The 22,358-nt window shown below is 40.4% G+C and overlaps 1 protein-coding gene and 1 non-coding gene across 2 annotated transcripts in view; both read left to right on the top strand.

Annotated features, from left to right (window-relative positions):
- Window positions 1-22,358, top strand: part of DOCK5 (dedicator of cytokinesis 5) — a 239,930-nt gene that overhangs the window by 142,356 nt on the left and 75,216 nt on the right. Inside the window, exons 18-22 of the mRNA XM_049770834.1 lie at window positions 3,242-3,345; window positions 6,494-6,677; window positions 13,207-13,304; window positions 19,588-19,677; window positions 21,318-21,418. Of these exons, the coding sequence (XP_049626791.1) occupies window positions 3,242-3,345; window positions 6,494-6,677; window positions 13,207-13,304; window positions 19,588-19,677; window positions 21,318-21,418 (577 nt within the window). The remainder of the gene's footprint in view (window positions 1-3,241; window positions 3,346-6,493; window positions 6,678-13,206; window positions 13,305-19,587; window positions 19,678-21,317; window positions 21,419-22,358) is intronic.
- LOC126004714 (U6 spliceosomal RNA) lies at window positions 918-1,024 on the top strand. Its single transcript, XR_007493977.1, has one exon. It is a non-coding gene; the product is annotated as a U6 spliceosomal RNA (small nuclear RNA).

The raw sequence follows: 22,358 nt of genomic DNA on the forward strand, positions 1-22,358 counted from the left end.
AAGAATTGTGTTTGTCTTCCTGTATCAGAATTGTCCCAGAACATTTATTTTGCATACTGCAGTTCTATAAGGGCTAGTAGAATCTCTGACATAAGAAGTGTCAACAGTCAATCAAATAGGGTACAGAAATGTGTCTATCCATTCCTCTTTTAGATACATTTTTATGTTTGATGCTTATTACTGAATTTTGCAGCGAGAATCCTTTTTAATGATTTGTTGCCTCTCAAAATTAGTAGCTTTTTTATTAATGATTAGACTGAGTCTTAGAATACACTTCACAAGGTGCTGCTCTAAAATGTGAAAAGAGGGGCCTGAGAGATAGCATGGAGGTAAGGCATTTGCCTTTCATGCAGAAGGACCCGGCATCCCTTCTGGTCCCCTGTGCCTGCCAGGGGTGATTTCTGAGCATAGAGCCAGGAGTAACCCCTGAACGCTGCCGAGTGTGACCCAAAATATGTGAAAAGAGGAAAAAAAATATTTTTCTTTTTGGTTTTGGGTCACACCCAGCAGTGTTCATGGGTTACTCCTGGCTCTGAGCTCAGAAATCACTCCTGTTAGGAAATATGGGATGCTGGGGAAACTCAGGTTGACCTTGTGCAAGGCAAATGCCCTACCCACTGTGCTATTGTTCTGGCCCCAAGAAATTTAAATGGGTCCAAAATTGATCTCAAAACTTAAACTTATTTTTTGCTTCTTGGTTGTTTTTGTTTATTTGCTTTATTTTGGGGTCACACCTAGTGTTGCTCAGGAGTAATTCCTAGCTAAGGGGTTTCTTCAGTGCTCAGAGGATCATATAGGGGACTGGGGTTCCAATCAAGGTTGTCTATGTATATGGCAAATACCATTACCCCTGTACTATCTCTCTGGCCCCTACTGAATTTGAATTCTCTTTTTATATGCATAAAAATGTAGTTCTTGTGCTCACTTCGGCAGCACATATACAAAAATTGGAACGATATGGAGAAGATTAGCATGGCCCCTGCGCAAGGATGACATGCAAATTTGTGAAGCTTCCATATTAAAAAAAATGTAGTTCTTCTGGAGGCTGGAGTGATAGTATAGCAATAGGGTATTTTGCCTTGCATGTGGCTAACCTGGATTCAATCTTCAGCATCCCATGTGATCCCTGAGTCTGCCAGGAGCAATTTCTTTTGTTTATTATTTTTGTTTTGTTTCAGGCCACACCTGGTGGCACTCAGGGGTTACTCCTGGCTCTGTGCTCAGAAATTGCTCCTGGCAGGCTCAAGGGATCATATGAGAAGCCAGGGATCAAACCCAGGTCAGTTCCAGGTCAGGTGTGTGCAAGAAAAGCTCCCTACTGCTGTGCTATCACTCCCCAGAGCAATTTCTGAGCACAGAGACAAGAGTAAACCCTGAGAGCTGCTGGGTTCCTGGGTGTTGCCCCCCCCCCCCCCAAATAAAAAAGTAGTTCTGGGTCTGAGGCTTTAAAAATGGTTCAGATCCTGGCAACTGAGCATGATTTGGTGTGGCCTTGACACAGTCCTTTTTGCCAAATTGAATGTATTGAATATTATATAGCCCAAGTGCAGGCTAGTTCCAGGGCTCATAGCCCAGGGCTCACAGCCTTAAGTCAGGCACTGTCACAGATTTAAAGTCTTTCTGTAGTCTAGTTAAGAAAATAACCATGAAAAGAAGCAAATAAGTTCAAAACTATAAAATGCTGTAGAGCCAAGTAAACAACATAGCATCGTACCTAATATGTGAGGGTTATGCACATTATTCCCTATATCCTTGCTGCAACTCGAAGGTAAAGTCACCCTAATAAAGAGAACCAAGGAGAAAGGTATTTGAAAACCACCAAGTCAACTTGAAAGGGATGAATCATGATATCAGAGGTTAGATTATATAAAATTGTCATTGTTGGAGGCCAATATAATCAAATACCAGCAATTTCATACCATTTTACAGAACATTAAGACAGTATTAATCAAACTTTAGTTTGTTTCAGGAAATGAATGAAACCCTACTTAGACGTTGTCTTGTGTTTATCACAATAACCTGATAAAATGTACTTCTGTATCCAAATTTATATAGAAGTAGGAAAGTTAAACATCTTGTCTAGATTAACACCTCGGCAGTTTATGGTCACCAGCTCATGAAGAATTTCTAAGCCATGTTACGGAGAAAACATTAAAGATATTTTTGTGGGTCTTGGTGATGATGATGGCCATCAGTAAGGGAATAGATCAAAAATTATAATTGAATAATATAATGTACTACTCAGAATGTATCATGAAAACAGTTAATGAATTAGGCCAGCCACAGGTAGTCTAAGCAGAAGACACAGCTCAGATCAACATCTAAAAATCAGGAAGGAGGTTTTGTGCTTCCACAGAAGGTTGGACAATCCTCAAACCCACTGGACATGCTGGTTTATAGCTTCTGGCCCCGGTGCCCGTATCTTGAAAGGAAAGGAAGAATAGAAACACTAGATGATGGCATTTATAAATCTTGTAGTATTAGAAATACTGGCCTTAATCTGACCTACAAGTATAGAAATGTAGTATCTCACAAATGGCTTTTAGAGCAGAATCGTAGAGCTAACTTAAAAAAAAAAAACAAAACTGGCTACAATCTGGAAAGTGGTGGGTAGAAGTGACAGAAATACTCTTGAAGAAGGTCACATAGAAATGCAGGAAGAGGGCCCGGAGAGATAGCACAGCGGCGTTTGCCTTGCAAGCAGCCGATCCAGGACCAAAGGTGGTTGGTTCGAATCCCGGTGTCCCATATGGTCCCCTGTGCCTGCCAGGAGCTATTTCTGAGCAGACAGCCAGGAGTAACCCCAGAGCAACGCTGGTGTGGCCCCCCCAAAAAAAAAACAAAAACAAAACAAAACAGAAATGCTGGAAGAAGGGATAAAGTCCTGAACTCACCAGGAACAAATGGAAAGGTACTTATTCCAGAAGTTCCAGAGTTAATGTGTGTGGGGTGGGGGTAGGGGGTAGTGTTAGCACTCACATACTGGTAGAAATTCTATTCTCATGAGTCTACAAATGTATGAAGAGGAGATTTGTGGGGGTCTGAGAAGACTCCAGTTTGGGAACTAGTTCCTTGGAGGATCCTGTAACATCCAGAATAACTGACTTTTCAGTGATTGCTGCTCTGTGTTGATGATAGCATGATTAAACATCAAAGCCCAGAGTGAAGTGGGAATCATCTGTGAACCTTTACCTCCTATCTCTTTCTGTACAACTCCAACAATTTTTTTCTGTCTTTTCAGCCAGAGATAAATCCGAGCGAGCCTTTGGGGTGGCCTTTGTGAAACTGATGAACCCAGATGGCACCACTCTGCAGGATGGGAGGCATGACCTGGTGGTTTATAAGGTGATGCTAAGAAAACAAAACTCAGGACATTGTTGAGGAAATGCTTACTTCCCCTGAAGTTGGTGACTAAGACTCCCCTTAGCTTTATTTATCTAAACATCAGGATCTTATCCATGGCCATATGTGTTTATCCTTTCAAGTTTAGGAACAAAGGCAGCTATGGTCACATTAGTTGTCAGACTTCTTTACCCTTTCTGGAAAAGGTGAAAGTACTAATATTTAGACATCTGAAGAATATCTCTTTCTCTTCTGCAAGTGGTATTCTTTCAGTCTCTACCCAAGGAGTTGCCCCTCTTGCCTTTTGCTTTATAAGATACTCTGTTGGGTTTGGTTAGAGTGTGATAGAATGTGGCTTCACATCACTCTGATTTGGCATGGCTTCTACTATGGGGCCCTTTGTTTCTCTAATACTGTTGTCTCTATTTTACTTTTCAAGTGCTCTGAAACTTTCAGTTTCACTAAGATTTTAGAGTTTATCTTGCCAGGCATGGGGTTTGGGGAGACCCCATGCTGGAGGCTTTCTCCCTAGCCTGGGGAGTGCTAGGAGGCTTGGCAGGCCCCACAGCGATCCCCCTTTTTCTCCTCTGGACTCCAGCCCTCCCTGGGTGCCGGCTCAGATGGCCAGAAGTGGGTTCATGTGGACTCTTAGGGGTCCTCAGGCTTTCCCCCTCCTTCCATACTCCAGGGGGGAGGTGCATAGGGAGGAGGGCAGGCAGATATCTGGCTCCCGGTTTCCTCTTTGTTTCTGGAGGCCAGCTCTTGTCAGGTATTGGGTTGGGGGAATCCCCATGCCGGAGGCCGTCTCCCTAGCCTGGGGAGTGCTGGGAGGCTTGGCAGGTCCCCAGCTGTTCCCCTCTTTCTCTCCTGACTCTAGGCCTTCCCTGGGTGCCAGCTCAGATGGCCAGAAGTGGGTTCAGGTGGACTTTTAGGGGTCCTCAGGCTTCGCTCCTCCCTTTGTACTCCAGGGGGTAGGTGCATACAGAGGAGGGTGGGCAGATATCAGGCTTCTGGTTTCCCCTTTGATTCTGGAGGCCAGCTCTTGCCAGGTATGGGGTTTGGGGAAGCCCCATGTCGGAGACCTTCTCCCTAGCCTAAGGAGTGCTGAGAGACTTGACAGGCCCCCAGCCATCCCTGTCTTTTTCCCCTGACTCCAGGCCTTCCCTGGGTGCCAGCTCAGATGGCCAGAAATGGGTTCAGGTGGACTCTTAGGGGTCATCAGGCTTCCCCCCTCCCTCCGTACTCCAGAGAGGAGGTGCATGGAGAGGAGGGCCGGCAGATATCTGGCTTCCGGTTTCCCCCTTGATTCTGGAGGCCAGCTCTTGCCAGGTACGGGGTTTGGGGAGACCTCCATGCCGGAGGCCTTCTTCCTAGCCTGGGGAGTGCTGGGAGGCTTGGCAGGCCCTCAGTCGTCCCCCTCTTTTTCCCCTGACTCCAGGCTTTCCCTGGGTGCCAGCTCAGATGGCCAGAAGTTAGTTCAGGTGGACTCTTAGAGGTCCTCAGGCTTCCCTCCTCCCTCCGTACTCCAGGGGGGAGGTGCATGGGGAGGAGGGCGGCAGATATCAGGCTTCCAGTTTCCCCTTTGATTGTGGAGGCCAGTTCATGCCAGGTATGGGGTTTGGGGAGTCCCCATGCCAGAGGCCTTCTCTCTAGCCAGGGGGTGGGCTGGGATGCTTGCCAGGCCCCCAGTCATCCCCCCTCTTTATCCCCTGGACTCCAGGTCTTCCCTGGGCGCCAGTCCAGGTGGACTCTATAGGGGTCATCAGGCTTTCCCCCTACTTCTCCCTACACTAATTGGAATGTGCTTTGGGAGGAGGGCGGGCCGTTTTAGCACTGGTTTATGTTGGGACAGTCACTGGAAAGTTTTTTCTCCTTGATCTCTTATTGATAGTATTGTAAGCATATAGTTTATATATGCATAATATCCATCTTGTATTGTGACCTTGATACTGCCCTACAAAGCTCATTTCTAATCTTCTACTGCCTCAGTCCCAATCCTTATATTCCCCATCTTCCCATGTAGGTTCAGCTCATGACATGAAGCTCACTACATAGAGTGATGAGTGCAGTTAGAGAAATAACTACACTGAAAACAATGTGAATGAATGAGGGAAATAGAAAGCCTGTCTCGAGTACAGGTGTGGTGGAGTGGGGAGGAGGGAGATCTGGGAAATTAGTGGTAGAAATTTTGCACTGGTGAAGGGGGGGTGTTCTTTACATGACTGTAATCATACAACTACAATCATATTTGTAATCACGGTGTTTAAATAAAAATAATTTAAAAAAAGATTTTAGAGTTTAAAATGAATCTTAGGAGGCTTTGTTTTTCTAAATAATCCAGGAATTTTTTGAAGTGTGTTTACATGATACATTTTTTCTTCTTTTTAATTAAATTTATTTAAAGAAAATAGTTGACATAACTGATCATAGTGCATTTGTTTCAAGATGATATAAAGCAAAGTTATTTAAAAAAATAGAAAAGAAAAAGAAAAGCTAAAAAATGGAAAAAAGGGGGCCGGCGAGGTGGCGCTAGAGGTAAGGTGTCTGCCTTGCAAGCGCTAGCCAAGGAAAGGACCATGGTTCGATCCCCCGGCGTCCCATATGGTCCCCCCAAGCCAGGGGCAATTTCTGAGCACGTAGCCAGGAGTAACCCCTGAGCATCTAACAGGTGTGGCCCGAAAAACCAAAAAAAAAAAAATGGAAAAAAGGGGCTGGAGTGGTGACACAAGCAGTAGGGCATTTGCCTTGCATGCACTGACCTAGGATGGATCACAGTTCGATCTCCTGGCGTCCCATATGGTCCCCCGAGCCAGGAGCGATTTCTGAGCACATAGCCAGGAGTAACCCCTAGGCATCACTGGGTGTAGGCTCAAAAACAAACAAACAAACAAAAAAAGATAGAGAAAGAAAAGAAGAAAAAGTTCAGTAGCAAGTATAGTGAAAATCGTTGTGATACTTTTTTTTCTTACCTGCTCTATAGTTTGTTGTAGTTTTGAAAGATATGACAATCTGACTCTTTCCAGAGACTCGAATAACCCATTAATCCAATTAATTGTAATTGTGACCATTGATAGGTTTACTAGCATGAAATTCTACTGTCTTACTTTGTGTGTAGGAGATTGCCATCATTCCTAATATGCTTCATTTTCAGGGTGACAACAAGAAAATGGAAGATGCTAAGTTCTACCTGACTCTTCCTGGGACCAAATTAGAGATGGAAGAAAAAGAGCTCCAAGCATCCAGAACTATTGCCAACTTTATTCCAAGCAAGGAGAGCACAAAAGATAGCTTTCAGATTGCCACCCTCATTTGCTCTACAAAGCTCACGCAGAATGGTAAGTATATTGATAGGAATAACACTAGATAGACTTTTCTATATAACTGTCTCAAGTTCTTTAGTTTGACTTGGCATCTGGACCCTACATAGTCAAGGCTACTGAGATATTGAAATGGGATGCTGCTTTTCAAATACTGCTCTAATGGGGGCCAGAGCATATAGTACTTACCTTGCATGTGACAAATTGGGTCAATATCTGGAATCCCATATGGTCCCCTGAGTTCCATCAGGAGTGATTCCTGAGTCCAGAGCCAGGAGTAACTCCTGAGTATTGCCAGGTTTAGCCTCCAAACAAAAATGAACAAAAATGTTGTTCTGAGTGCTATTGATGAGATAACCAGAACTCATTCTAAGATTTTTATGTCTATCTTTCAAGCAGTATGGAAGTCTTTGGGAGGAGAGAATATATATAGATATATATGTAGAACAAATATATATACTATATCATGTGCACATGTACCACTATTGGCTCAGCTCTGTAGTCAATAATTACTTTTGTTGGGGTTTGGACAACCATATGCAATTGCAAGGGATCAAACTGGGGTCTACTACATGCAAGTCAAGTGCCTTAAATTCTGTACTCTCAAACCCCATGGATTTTTTTAACATTCTAATATTTACAAATGTGTTTATTATCATAGACTATAAAATCCAAAAACCTTACTTTTTCGTTCAAAGAAGCAAAGAACTCTAATAATATCTCATATGTAATTTATGTCTGTAATAGTAAATAGTATGTGTACCTATAATACACATGAGTAATACATTGTTTTATGTGGTATTCACATGGTGGTACAACCATTTTCTAAGTATTCTAAATCTCTGCTGCCCCACCATGGCAGCCTCTGACCACATAAGAGTGCAAAAAATTTGCATCAAGTTAAGAGTTTAGTCTCTTAGTTGGACTAGTCTCATCTCAAGTGCAGTGTAGGCTGGGCCAGAGGGCTAGTACAGGAAGGAAGGAAGGCTCTTGCCTTGCATGAAGCTGACCAAGTTTGATCTCTGGCATTATAAATGTCCACCAAGCACTGAAAGCGGTCACCTCTAAGCACAGAGTCAAGGATGGCCCTCAGCATCATTGGGTGTGGCCCCCAAACCCAAAACTAGAAAAACACAATAAAGTGAACAGTTGTTTGGTGTGACCAATGGCTATCCTGGTGGATAGCTCAGAGACAGCATTTCCATGATGACAGAGATCCCCTCAGATAGACACCTGTCCCCTCTACTCTCTGCTTCCCTGTCATGTCATCCCTACTTTTTAATATCTTAAAAGCATTCATCTTGATCCATGATGAATACCCAATTGGAAGGATATTCAACTTAACATATCCCCATAAAGTTGAAATAATACTTACCTCATAGATGATTTTAAGAAGCAAAACCATGTAAACAGGAATCCTCTGTTCCATGGCCCATTGCTTGGGGGGACAGGAGAGAGGACAGAGACTGGAAAGTGGAAGAGAACACAGAGACACTATAAGCATCAGACAAATTAGGGCCTTACGCAGAACAAATAACAATTGTGCGCTGTTCATGTATTTGCTGTCTTCCAGTTTGATAGACATTATAAAGAACCAATTTAATTTATTCTGATAAACAGGAGGCTTCATAACATTAATGAACCATCAAATGTATGAGGGCATTTACTGATAAAGAGTGTAACTGTTCACTTTTCACATAGCAACCATGACCAAAGACATTTCTCCTAAGCCTTAGGAATTCACACAATTCACACACTCACAAGGTTAAAAGCCACTGGCCTTTGGTACAAACTGTTCTTGTAAACATTACTTTATCAATTTTTTAAAAAACCAGAACAGAACAAATTTTATGAGATCATTTGTTGAGGGTCTATATAAAGGGTGAAACTAGATTTGTTTCAGAAAAGGAGAGTCAGTTAGGTTCCTGCAGACACATGCCTTGTGATTTATAATCAGAATATTATTTTATTATCCAAAACCCTAGCACAGAAAGCTTCTAGTATAGCCAAAATTACCTTCATTTTATTAATAGAAAAACTTAAGTCAGGTCCTCATATATTTTGCTGAACCATGTGGTGAATTTGGGTGCAGAGATAGACATTTGTAACTCTAATGCCCTTTCTCTTTCTTCATTTTACTTTTTAAAATTATATCGTCCTTAATCTTTTTCAAGATTAATTACTACCTAAAATCTAGCAAATTTTGGTAGGAGTAAGCAATTCTTAAACCTTTGTAAATTAGGATATCTTGAGGTGATATTTAGAAAATTTCTAGTATAGTCAAAAATAGAATCTACTATCCTGATGCTTGGATATCAAAAAAATAAGAGATTTTATTTTGAGCAGAATGGTTTATGATAGAAAAAGCTGGAATTCCAAATACTTGACAATAATATGATAGATGAAATTAGCTTTATATAACAGCCTCTGTGAGTTTCCCAAACATATTAGTCTAGGCCTTTTTCTGTAAGTATATCCCACTACTATTCTTTTTCTGTTTTTTGTTTTTTGGTTTTTTTTTTGTTTTTTTTTGGGCCACACCCGGCGGTGCTCAGGGGTGACTCCTGGCTGTCTGCTCAGAAATAGCTCCTGGCAGGCACGGGGGACCATATGGGACACCGGGATTTGAACCAACCACCTTTGGTCCTGGATAGGCTGCTTTGCAAGGCATATGCCGCTGTGCTATCTCTCCGGGCCCCCCACTACTATTCTAATGCTAGTCTTTCAACACAAGCCACAATATACTTCTGATATATATTCTAATATAAGCTTGTGAATATCTCTAGGGAGTAATCTTGAGTTGATGAATGGATTCTTCAAGGGCACTTAAAGCTACTAGTTGGTTGTTCTTCTTTGATGAAATCTTTTAAATATATCACTCAGTTATCAATGAGTAGAGTGAAATAAAGAATAAAGCATCGACTAGCCTATGATAAATAGCAGACAGAAAATGGAAAAAGACATTGTTTAGGCATGCTTAAGTCTAACATGGTACCTGTTAAGTATTTAATGGATGAATAAATTAAAATTTGTTGGGCTGAAGTGATAGTACAGCAGGTAGGGTGTTTGTTTGCCATACCTCCATGCTATCTCTCCGGCCCCTGTTAAAAATACTTAGGTATCATTGGAATATTGTATTAAAACATTGTTATAAATATACTGAACAGAATACTACTCAGTTATTAAAAACTGAAATTTTTCTTTTTTTATGTAATGGATGGACTTTGAAGAAACATGCTAAATGAAATAAAAATAATTAGGTTTTAAATAAATACATAATATTTCTGGGTATTTCACATAAATAAAAGACTGTATAAATAGAGAGATTTTAACTTTAATTTTAGTAAGGTGCTAAGGACTTCAGAACACTTTGAACTTTGGGAAGTAGCCCATTTACTTGTCGGCCGCTAAGGAATAAATAAAACTGTGACCAATGGGGCTAGTAGGAAAGCCATAGGTAGGATGTTGTTTCTTTGTCTGAGTAGTATTAGGTCTTGATTTTTAGTGGCAAGTCTTTAGGTAATAGGCCTAGTGGACTTCTTAGGGGCTAAAGTATAAGTCAATAAAACACCTTTGAAATAAATAGATTCTTCTAATGAACAGTAGACATCTTCAGCTACTCATATACATTTACATAAGTTCATTGATTAAGAAATATGTGTAGGGCCCAGAGAGATAGCACAGCGGTGTTTGCCTTGCAAGCAGCCAGTCCAGGACCAAAGGTGGTTGGTTCGAATCCTGGTGTCCCATATGGTCCCCCGTGCCTGCCAGGAGCTATTTCTGAGCAGACAGCCAGGAGTAACCCCTGAGCATCACCGGGTGTGGCCCAAAAACCAAAAAAAAAAAAAAAAAGTATGTGTTCCCACGAAAGCACTGAGGGGAGAGTAAATGATCATGCAAGGAGCCTTTAGTTAATCCTATGACAGTATATTTCAGGGGTGGAGAAACTCTGTATCTCCTAGGCCAAGGGAATTCCCTCTATAATATCCCTGATAGTTACTGTGCCTATTCAGGGAGAAAAAGAAATAAAAAGGCACAAAATAATCATTTTTCCACATATAAATTTATTGATTGATTGATTTTTATAGACATCTTTATTTTGGTGTAGATATTGAAGTTGATGTCTCCAATTTTATTTTATTTTATCTTCCTTTTTGTACTCCGGCATGGTTTGATTTCAGAACCAAGACTATTGTGTGGTGCTTGTCTTTATTGCTGTAGTGCTCACTGGATATTTAATTGATATCTCTCTGTATTGATGTGGTGTTTCAATAACCTTTTTCATGTCCTCGCTCAAACTGAGGTTGAAAGCCTCTAAGGATTCCGCCATTTTCAGCTTATTTGATTTATTTTATTTTGTTTTTTATTTTTTCTTATTTTTTACTCCATGCTATTGCTTTTCTTTAAACAAAACCACATAACTTGAATTATCGAGCTCCACCTCTCAAATAGAGGGGGAAACAAGGGAGGGTACCAGGACCAAACAGATATATGATCACTAATAGTAAGCTAGACAAAGAATGGACCACCTACTCTAGCAGCCCGGGGGGTGATGGTGGGGGATACGGTTGCAGGAAGGAACGGGGATGCGGGGAGGACAAATTTGGTGATGGGTATTCCCCTGATTCAGTGTTAATATGTACCTAAAATACTACTGTGAAAGATATGTAACCCATTATGATCAAAATAAAAATTAAAAAAAAAGAAGTATGTGTTCATGCGGGGTCCTGCAAGCCCCCCGGAGGGGCCCGGCCAGCAGGAATCAGTCGAGAGGCTCACGGACGACCGCACCTTTATTTAGCAGGGCTAGAAGAACAACCACACCTGTAAAAAAATCTAAGAGAGGTTAATAATAATGACCTTTGGCGATCAGACCGTTCAAAGGTGTCTTTATTAGGGTTCTGCATCTCTTATATAGAGGAGGAGAAGGGGGCAGGTAAAAGATGGTGTCAATCATACATTTTGGCGCGAAAGCCATGAGACAAAGGCAGTAAATCATCTTCCAGAAGGGAGGGAGAAGCAGTGACAATTTTACAATCATTCCTAAGTCAGCAGTTTTCAAGGAATTGCCCTATGACCCTAAAGTAGGGTTTGTAGACCACTTTCCGGAACTCTCAGCAGGTTTATGGTGGGGCAAGCTTTGTTGCATTTAGCTTTTAACTCAGGAATGTAGTTTAAGGGGAGACTTGGCTCCATGGTATCAGGCAGTGTCTTCCTCCCCTAGGCTGAGAAGTTACTTATTACTTGAAGGTTGCCTTTTTCCTGTTGGTATATGGGCTTATAGCAAACAGCACTTAGCACTGAAAAAATGGCAGGGAGTTTTGCAAAAGTAACCACTGAGTCAGTCACGGTAGCCAACATGTTCATTGCTACTCAGCCTTTGGCTAAGATGAAGTCAAGAAGTATGTGTTGGAGTTGGGCTCAAGTAGGTAGAGTACCTGCCTTGCAATGTGACTGACCCAGGTTTTTTCCTTGGCACCACATATGTGCCCCAAGCCTTGCTGGGAGTGAAACCTGAGCACAGAGCCAAGTGTAAGTCCTGAGCACCATTTGGTTTGGTTCTCCAAACCCTCAAAACAAAGCAAAGAAGTAAATATTTAAAGGATAGAGAGATAGTAGAGTGGGTAAAGAGCTCACCTTTTATGAACTGGCCAATAGTAGTTCAACCCCAGTACCACAGTTCATCTGTCTTGCATTGTCAGGAATAAGCCCTGAGCTCTGTGGGTTTGACCAAAACTACCATCAAAAAAAAATAAAATAAAATAAAAAAATAACAATGCTGTCTGTATTGGAAACGAGGAGAAAGGTCAATGGGACTAAGCACATTGAATTCAATTTATGTAAGGCAGGATACTAGAACAACCGTGACGGTTTTGCAAAATCTAATAAATGTATAATTAAATTCCTTTTATCTCATGCATTAGTAGTGTGTAACCTAAGACAAGCAATTTAATTTCACAAAGCCTCCGTTTCACTGTCTGAATGTTGGAAAAGTAGGGACTGGAGGGCTAGGAGTTACTGGAAAGGAGCTTGACTTGTACCTAGTAGATCTGGCTTCTATCCTTGGAACATCATACGATTCTCTAAGCACTGCCAGGAGTAAGCCCTAAGAACCTCTGGGTGTGCCTACACCCAAGTCTGCAGTAGGGGTTCAGTGTTTGGTGAATTAAATTTTAAAAATAAATTCTTTTTCCATTTGAGTCTATCATGACACATTTGGTGATGAGTTAAGCATCATAGCAACTTAAAGGTATAGAGGTTACTTCAGTGATTTAAATCTTTATGAAAGTGATGTCATTATGTGAGGAATGTGAGTTCCTTTAAGTTACTGTTTTTTATCATTTCTTAGAACATTAATTTTAATTTTTTAGAACGGTGGAAGATGACTACATTTCTCTGATTTATATAGAAGACAATAAATTAAAAAAGAACATTTAAGCTATTAAGCATCATTAAGAACAGCAGTTTTTTCTAGAGAGTATTGAACTGTATTTGTAATTGTGTAGATTGTTTTTTCTAAAGTTCTAATCTTTATGGTTCTTCCTAGTTGACCTGTTAGGTTTATTAAATTGGCGCTCAAACTCCCAGAATATTAAACACAATTTAAAGAAGTTAATGGAGGTGGATGGAGGAGAGATTGTTAAGGTATGTTCATATTTTCTTTTTTTTTTTATTTTTTTATTTAAACACCTTGATTACATACATGATTGTTTTTGGGTTTCAGTCATGTAAAGAACACCACCCATCACCAGTGCAACATTCCCATCACCAATGTCCAAGTCTCCCTCCTACCCACCCAACCCCCGCCTGTACTCTAAACAGGCTCTCCATTTCCCTCATACATTCTCATTATAAGGAAAGTTCAAAATGTAGTTATTTCTCTAACTTAACTCATCACTCTTTGTGGTGAGCTTCCTATGGTGAGCTGGAACATCCAGCTCTTTTCACTTTTGTGTCTGGAAATTATTATTGCAAGAATGTCTTTCATTTCTCTTAAAACCCATAGATGAGTGAGACCATTCTGCGTTTTTCTCTCTCTCTCTGACTTATTTCACTCAGCATAATAGATTCCGTATACATCCATGTATAGGAAAATTTCATGACTTCATCTCTCCTGACAGCTGCATAATATTCCATTGTGTATATGTACCACAGTTTCTTTAGCCATTCATCTGTTGAAGGGCATCTTGGTTGTTTCCAGAGTCTTGCTATGGTAAATAGTGCTGCAATGAATATAGGTGTAAGGAAGGGGTTTTTGTACTGTATTTTTGTGTTCCTAGGGTATATTCCTAGGAGTGGTATAGCTGGATCATATGGGAGCTCGATTTCCAGTTTTTGAAGGAATCTCCATATCGCTTTCCATAAAGGTTGAACTAGACGGCATTCCCACCAGCAGTGGATAAGAGTTCCTTTCTCTCCACATCCCCGCCAACACTGTTTGTTCTCATTCTTTGTGATGTGTGCCATTCTCTGTGGTGTGAGGTGGTATCTCATCGTTGTTTTGATTTGCATCTCCCTGATGATTAGTGATGTGGAGCACTTTTTCATGTGTCTTTTGGCCATTTGTATTTCTTCTTTGTCAAAGTGTCTGTTCATTTCTTCTCCCCATTTTTTGATGGGATTAGATGTTTTTTTCTTGTAAAGTTCTGTCAGTGCCTTGTATATTTTGGAGATTAGCCCCTTATCTGATGGGTATTGGGTGAATAGTTTCTCCCACTCAGTGGGTGGCTCTTGTATCCTGGGCACTATTTCCTTTGAGGTGCAGAAACTTCTCAGCTTAATATATTCCCATCTGTTAATCTCTGCTTTCACTTGCTTGGAGAGTGCAGTTTCCTCCTTGAAGATGCCTGTAATGTCCTGGAGTGTCTTGCCTATGTGCTGTTCTATATATCTTATGGTTTTGGGGCTGATATCGAGGTCTTTAATCCATTTGGATTTTACCTTCGTGTATGATGATAGCTGGGGGTCTACATTCAATTTTTTGCAAGCGGCTATCCAATTGTGCCAACACCACTTGTTGAAGAGGCTTTCCCTGCTCCATTTAGGGTTTCCTGCTCCTTTATCGAAAATTAGGTGGTTGTATCTCTGGGGAACATTTTCTGAGTATTCAAGTCTATTCCACTGGTCTGAGGGCCTGTCCTTATTCCAATACCATGCTGTTTTGATAACTATTGCTTTGTAGTACAGTTTAAAGTTGGGGAAAGTAATTCCTCCCATATTCTTTTTCCCAATGATTGCTTTAGCTATTCGAGGGTGTTTATTGTTCCAAATGAATTTCAAAAGTGCCTGATCCACTTCTTTGAAGAATGTCATGGGTATCTTTAGAGGGATAGCATTAAATCTGTATAATGCCTTGGGGAGTATTGCCATTTTGATGATGTTAATCCTGCCAATCCACGAGCAGGGTATGCGTTTCCATTTCCGCGTGTCCTCTTATTTCTTGGAGCAGAGTTTTATAGTTTTCTTTGTATAGGTCCTTCACATTTTTAGTCAAGTTGATTCCAAGATATTTGAGTTTGTGTGGCACTATTGTGAATGGGATTGTTTTCTTAATGTCCATTTCTTCCTTATTGCTATTGGTGTATAGAAAGGCCATTGATTTTTGTGTGTTAATTTTGTAGCCTGCCACCTTGCTATATGAGTCTATTGTTTCTAGAAGCTTTTTGGTGGAGTCTTTAGGGTTTTCTAAGTAGAGTATCATGTCATCTGCAAACAGTGAGAGCTTGACTTCTTCCTTTCCTATCTGAATTCCCTTGATATCTTTTTCTTGCCTAATCGCTATAGCAAGTACTTCCAGTGCTATGTTGAATAGGAGTGGTGAGAGAGGACAGCCTTGTCTTGTACCAGAATGTAGAGGGAAGGCTTTTAGTTTTTCTCCGTTGAGGATGATATTTGCCATTGGCTTGTGGTAGATGGCTTCAACTAGATTGAGAAAGGTTCCTTCCATTCCCATCTTGCTGAGAGTTTTGATCAAGAATGGGTGTTGGACCTTATCAAATGCTTTCTCTGCATCTATTGATATGATCATGTGGTTTTTATTTTTCTTGTTATTGATGTTGTGTATGATGTTGATGGATTTACGGATGTTAAACCAGCCTTGCATTCCTGGGATGAAACCTACTTGATCGTAGTGGATGATCTTCTTAATGAGGCATTGAATCCTATTTGCCAGGATTTTGTTGAAGATCTTTGCATCGGCATTCATCAGCGATATTGGTCTGTAATTTTCTTTTTTTGTAGCATCTCTGTCTGGTTTAGGTATCAAGGTGATGTTGGCTTCATAAAAGCTATTTGGAAGTGTTTCCGTTTGTTCAATTTCATGAAAGAGTCTTGCCAGGATTGGTAGTAGTTCCTCTTGGAAAGTTTGAAAGAATTCATTAGTGAATCCATCTGGGCCTGGGCTTTTGTTTTTCGGCAGACCTTTGATTACCGTTTTGATTTCATCAATGGTGATGGGGGTGTTTAGATATGCTACATCCTCTTCCTTCAACCGTGGAAGATTATAAGAGTCCAAGAATTTATCCATTTCTTCCAGGTTCTCATTTTTAGTGGCGTAGAGTTTCTCAAAGTAGTTTCTGATTACCCTTTGAATCTCTGTCATATCAGTAGTGATCTCTCCTTTTTCATTCCTAATACGAGTTATCAAGTTTCTCTCTCTCTCTTTCTTTGTTAGGTTTGCCAGTGGTCTATCAATCTTGTTTATTTTTTCAAAGAACCAACTTCTGCTTTCGTTGATCTTTCGGATTGTTTTTTGGGTTTCCACTTCATTGATTTCTGCTCTCAGCTTTGTTATTTCCTTCTGTCTTCCTATTTTTGGGGTTTTGTTGAGCACTTTCTAGTTCTATTAGCTGTGTCATTAAGCTACTCAGGTAAGCTCCTTCTTCCTTCCTGATGTGTGCTTGCAAAGCTATAAATTTTCCTCTCAGTACTGCTTTTGCTGTGTCCCATAAGTTCTGATAGTTTGTGTCTTTATTGTCATTTGTTTCCAGGAACCTTTTGATTTCCTCCTTGATTTCATCTCGGACCCACTGGTTATTGAGTATGAGGCTGTTTAACTTCCAGGTGTTAAAGTGTTTCTTCTGAGTCCCTTTGGAATTCACAAATAATTTCAGAGCCTTGTGGTCAGCAAAGGTAGTCTGCAAAATTTCTATCCTCTTGATATTATGGAGATATGTTTTATGTGCCAGCATGTAGTCTATCCTGGAGAATGTCCCATGTACATTGGAGAAGAATGTGTATCCAGGTTTCTGGGGGTGGAGTGTCCTATATATATCCACTAGGCCTCTTTCTTCCATTTCTCTCCTCAGGTCTAGTATATTCTTGTTGGGTTTCAGTCTGGTTGACCTATCCAGTGTTGACAAAGCCGTGTTAAGGTCCCCCACAATTATTGTGTTGTTATTGATGTTATTTTTCAGATTTGTCAACAGTTGTATTAAATATTTTGCTGGCCCCTCATTTGGTGCATATATGTTTAGGAGAGTGAATTCTTCCTGCTCTATATACCCCTTGATTAATATAAAATGTCCATCTTTGTCCCTTACAACCTTCCTGAGTATAAAGTTTGCATTATCTGATATTAGTATGGCCACTCCAGCTTTTTTATGGGTGTTGTTTGCTTGGATGATTTTTCTCCAGCCTTTTATTTTGAGTCTATGTTTGTTCTGACTATTCAGGTGTGTTTCTTGTAGGCAGCAGAAGGTTGGATTGAGTTTTTTGATCCATTTAGCCACTCTGTGTCTCTTGACTGGTGCATTTAGTCCATTGACGTTGAGAGAAAGAATTGTCCTGGGATTTAATGCCATCTTTATATTGAAATTTGGTGTCTTTTGGTTAGTCTTGTCTTAAATTAGGTCTTTCAGTTTTTCTCTTAAGACTGGTTTTGTGTCTGTAAAGTTTCTGAGCTGCTTTTTGTCAGTGAAACCATGTATTCTTCCGTCAAACCGGAAAGTGAGTTTTGCTGGGTATAGTATTCTGGGTGAAGCATTCATTTCATTCAGTCTTGTCACAATATCCCACCACTGCTTTCTGGCATTGAGTGTTTCTGGTGACAGGTCTGCTGTAAATCTCAAGGATGCTTGCTTGAATGTAATTTCCCCTTTTGATCTTGCTGTTTTCAGAATTCTGTCTCTATCTGTGGGATTTGTCATTGTGACTAGGATGTGTCTTGGGGTGGTTTTTCTGGGGTCTCTTTTGGTTGGTACTCTTCGAGCATGCAGGATTTGATCACCTATATTCTTTAGCTCTGGAAGTTTCTCTTTAATGATGTTCTTGACCATTGATTCTTCCTGGGAATTTTCTTCCTGGGTCTCTGGGACGCCAATGATTCTTAAGTTGTTTCTGTTGATCTTATCATAGACTTCTATTTTCATCTGTTCCCATTCTTTGACTAATTTTTCCGTTGTCTGCTCATTTGCTTTAAGTTTTTTGTCCAATCTCTCCTGCTGTATGGAATTGTTATGTATCTCATCTTCCACAGCACCAAGTCTATTCTCAGCTTCTGATACCCTGTCCCAGAGCTTATCCATTTTGTCATTCACTTCGTTTACTGACTTTTTCAGTCCTGTTAGTTGACATGTTATTTCAGTTTGGAGTTTTGTCATTTCTGCCTTCATATTTTCTTGGTTCTTATTAGTGTTCTGTTCAACTCGATCCATGGTTTCTTGGAGTCTGTTGAGCACCTTCCATATTGCTAGTCTAAAGTCCTTATCTGAGAGGTTGATTAGTTGTTCAGTCATTATCTGGTCCTCAGAATTGTCATCTTCATTCTCTATGTCTGATGCTGGCCTGCGTTGTTTCCCCATTGTCACACTTGTATTGTGGGTTTTTCTACGTGTTGTGGTGGTATTCACTGTCTATATGATGTAGGCAGCACACTCCTCTGGCTCCTCCCTTTCTGGATGGGCTGACTTGCCTCTAAGGGAGGGGAGACCTCCGTGGATGAAGCCTCACACTGGGTCAAATCTTAGGCCCGAGCATGCAACAGAGAAGACAGTCCAGAGAGAAATGCTTGCTTCTCTGATATAGCACAGTTCTTATTGTGATTTTTTCTTATTGTTGCAATGGTGTTCTTTTCTTAGAAGGAGCGCATGGCCACGTAGCGAAGCGGAGCGGCCGTGCTCTGATGGAGCCTCTTTTGCCCCACTCCCAAGAGTTTCACACAAGAGGACAGTAGACAGATATTTACAGTTCACACTCACAGTTGGGCCCCTCTGCGCAGGCTTAGATTCGTGTCTTTTCCCCGCCTGATGTCCCAAGCAGGGAATCCAGCTTCTGCAGCAGTCTGCCGGCCGGTTTTTATGTTCTGAAGTCCCGCCCTGGAAATGGCCTCCGGGAGAGGGAGAGCAGATTTCTGGAGCTCTTTTGCCCCACTCCCAAGAGTTTCACACAAGAGGACAGTAGACAGATATTTACAGTTCACACTCACAGTTGGGCCCCTCTGCGCAGGCTTAGATTCGTGTCTTTTCCCCGCCTGATGTCCCAAGCAGGGAATCCAGCTCATGTTCATATTTTCTAATTAGAAATATATCCACAATGTCAGTCATTTGAATTTTAAATTAAACTAGTTATTGCACATACAGACTTTATAACTTTACTGAGAAGCAAGTGTGCCAATTTTTTTTTAAATGCTACTTTTAAACAAGTTCTAGTGGGGCTGAAGTGGTGGCACAAAGCAGTAAGGCATCTGCCTTGCTTGCACTAGCCTAGGACAGACCACGGTTCGATTCCCCAGCATCCCATATAGTTCCTTAAGCTAGGAGCAATTTCTGAGCGCATATCCAGGAGTAACTCCTGAGTATCACCGGGTATGGCCCAAAAACAAAAACAAACGAACGAAAGAAATAAACAAGTTCTAGTAAAGCTTAGCTTACCGGAATTTCTATATGCCAAATTGAATAAAACTAATAAGCTTTGTTTTTCTTACCTTCAGTTTTTGCAAGATACACTAGATGCACTTTTTAACATAATGATGGAAAAGTCTGACAGTGAAACATATGATTTCCTTGTGTTTGATGCACTGGTAAGCAAACTGAATATTATTTATTCTTTCAACTTTGTCATTTTTGAAATCTTGCCTTTTGCAGTAATTGTGATAAATATCTTCCTGCATAAATATTGGAATTATATATTTGATCTTTTTGTTGTTATCAAGGTATCATAATTTAGTGTAGTGTTGAAATTGAGTTGCCAGACTTTCCACTAGTGTTTCAGGAACTTTCCATGTTCATTCCCCTGAAGCCCCTCTTTGCCACCCATTCTCAATTCTATTTATCATGTTTCAGGGTTTGTTTGACTGGGGGTTGTCTAACTCTTTCTGTTGTATCTTTATGCTTCATATATGCATAAGATCTGATCATTTCTTGAGACTAAACTCCTAGAAGCTTATTTAAAATATATGACTGATATTCAAGGTCTGACTTTTTTTATTTCCTATTAGTTTTCAAATTTGATATATGCTCTTATTAGTGTAAGCAATATGTTTCTTTACATTAGAAATTGGGGATTATCTTAACTCCTAAACTCCCTGCTCATAAACTAAGAGGCACCATTACCAAAGAAAATTATGGCTTGCTATATTTGTGTACCTATATATCATGTAAAATTATAGCTCAGAAATCAGACATGAATTTAATCTCAATATGTATAGTAGACAATGAATCAGACAGTTGAATTTACTACAGAAAGAGTACAATTAATCCCAAGAACCAAAATCCAAGTAGAGAACAGTGATGTTAGAGTCCAGAGTCCAGAGTGGAAATGAGTAGAAGAAGCTGAGATTGAGACAATAAATTGTCATTGTTTTTTTTAAATTGTATGGTTCAAGAGTTGTACGGAATTTTACCTGAACACTGCAGCCTAGCAAGATTACTTGCAGTGTTTATTCATTCTCCTGCTTGGAGAAATTGGCAAAATTCAAGGGATGGTCAGTGGACTAAAGCTAAGGATGTGAGGCAGAGAGGCAATGCCCTTATCTGAGATCATAGTAGTCTCATTTATGGGGAAGGTTCTGGGTTCCATGGGGGCACAGTCTGTAGACAGAAGTCTATGGGACAGAGTGATGAGCAGTGGACAAATGTGCAAATCCCAGGTGCCCCTTCTTTTGTACTCTTCTGAGTGGTACAGTGCTTATTTATAATATAGCAACTCCACCCTCCACAGCCATAGGAGTAACACAAAGAGAAGGAAATTGGGAAGCACTTTTGCGGATGATATTCTGATACTAGGGCCACTCCCACCTCAGAAGAAAGATATCACAGGGTGTAACTGGCTAATCCCTTGAAATAGATCATCTCCTTGAGACCATCCCCTTTGAGATAGGCTTCCTTCCACCTGTCCTGAGCACTGTCCTCCCCAGTTTCAGTTACTCAGATACCTCCCTCCCTCCCTCTGGGACAGTAAACTTTGAGACTAGAGTCTTCTGTCATTTCTCAGCCATCAGTCAAATACCTGATACATAGTAATTACTCTTTCATGTTAAATATTGTAACTGAATATTTAGTCCCCTAAGACTGAAATAATTCTGAAATAATAAACTGGGAATGCTACAAAGAAAAAAAAAAAGAAAGCATGCATCAAGAGTTAAAACCTTGTTGAGAGAATCCTTGGGGGATGGGTTGGTTGTACATTGCTGCTGTACTTATATTTTTCCTTTTTTGGCAGGTTTTTATTATTTCTTTGATAGGAGACATAAAGTTCCAAAATTTTAATCCTGTCCTTGAAACCTACATTTACAAGCACTTCAGTGCCACACTGGCCTATGTGTAAGTAGCATTTCTGGAAACTATGAGTGGTTGGTTGTATAATCAGGTTCTGAAGTATGTGTGTGAGAGAGAGGCAATGGAAGTGAAGGTGCCTAATATACAAATGTGTTCTAATGTCAACCCAAAAAGAATTCTTTCCACTAAAAGGTGTTTGCTTTAGACTTTGCCTTATAAGAAGGTACAAAAAATTAGAGATTTTTCCTTAAGAATTCAGAGCAGCAAAGTAAGCATTGAGACAAATTAGAAGCAGAATCAAGGATAGATGCCCATCATCAGGGACATAGATGAGCTGATTGTTGCAGGATCATTGTTTATAAAAGGCAAAACTAGTTTGCATAGAATGTAGGTCAGATCCTCAATCTTACATAAACAGTATGCTTTGTAGAATGTGTTTCCTAGAAGAAAAGAAAAGAATGAAATTTTCTTTGGTATAGATGGTGTGATCACTACCTTCTCAGAAGGCAGTCTTCTCTCTCCCTGCAGTTTATAATCCCTTGGTAGCAATTCTGTCCTCTGCACTTCCCCTTGGAGTGTTTAGCTCTGTATGCTCCTTTATTCTATTAAAGAAAATTTGTCACCTTACCTTTCTATACCAGCTATTTTGAAGAATGACATGATAAATACTGAAAATAATATAGTTGAGAAGAGCAAAGAGGTTTTTGACTGTGACTTATGTAGGATCATCAAATTGCTCTTGACTAATCATCAGCCCATCCAGTTCTTAAATTGATCTGTCCATCATGTTCTTTACTGAGACCTGCAAGAAAGTTCTCTGTTATGGGGGCCAAATTAATAACATAGTGGGTAGAGCATTTGCCCTGCATATGTCTGACCTTGGTTCGATCCTCCATATGGCATTCCATATAGTGCCCTGAGTCTGCCAGGAGTAATTTCTGAGGGAAGAGCTGAGAGTAACCCCTGAACATATTGGGTGTGTGTT

This window comes from Suncus etruscus, chromosome 3 (assembly GCF_024139225.1).
Source record: "Suncus etruscus isolate mSunEtr1 chromosome 3, mSunEtr1.pri.cur, whole genome shotgun sequence".
NCBI lineage: Eukaryota > Metazoa > Chordata > Mammalia > Eulipotyphla > Soricidae > Suncus > Suncus etruscus.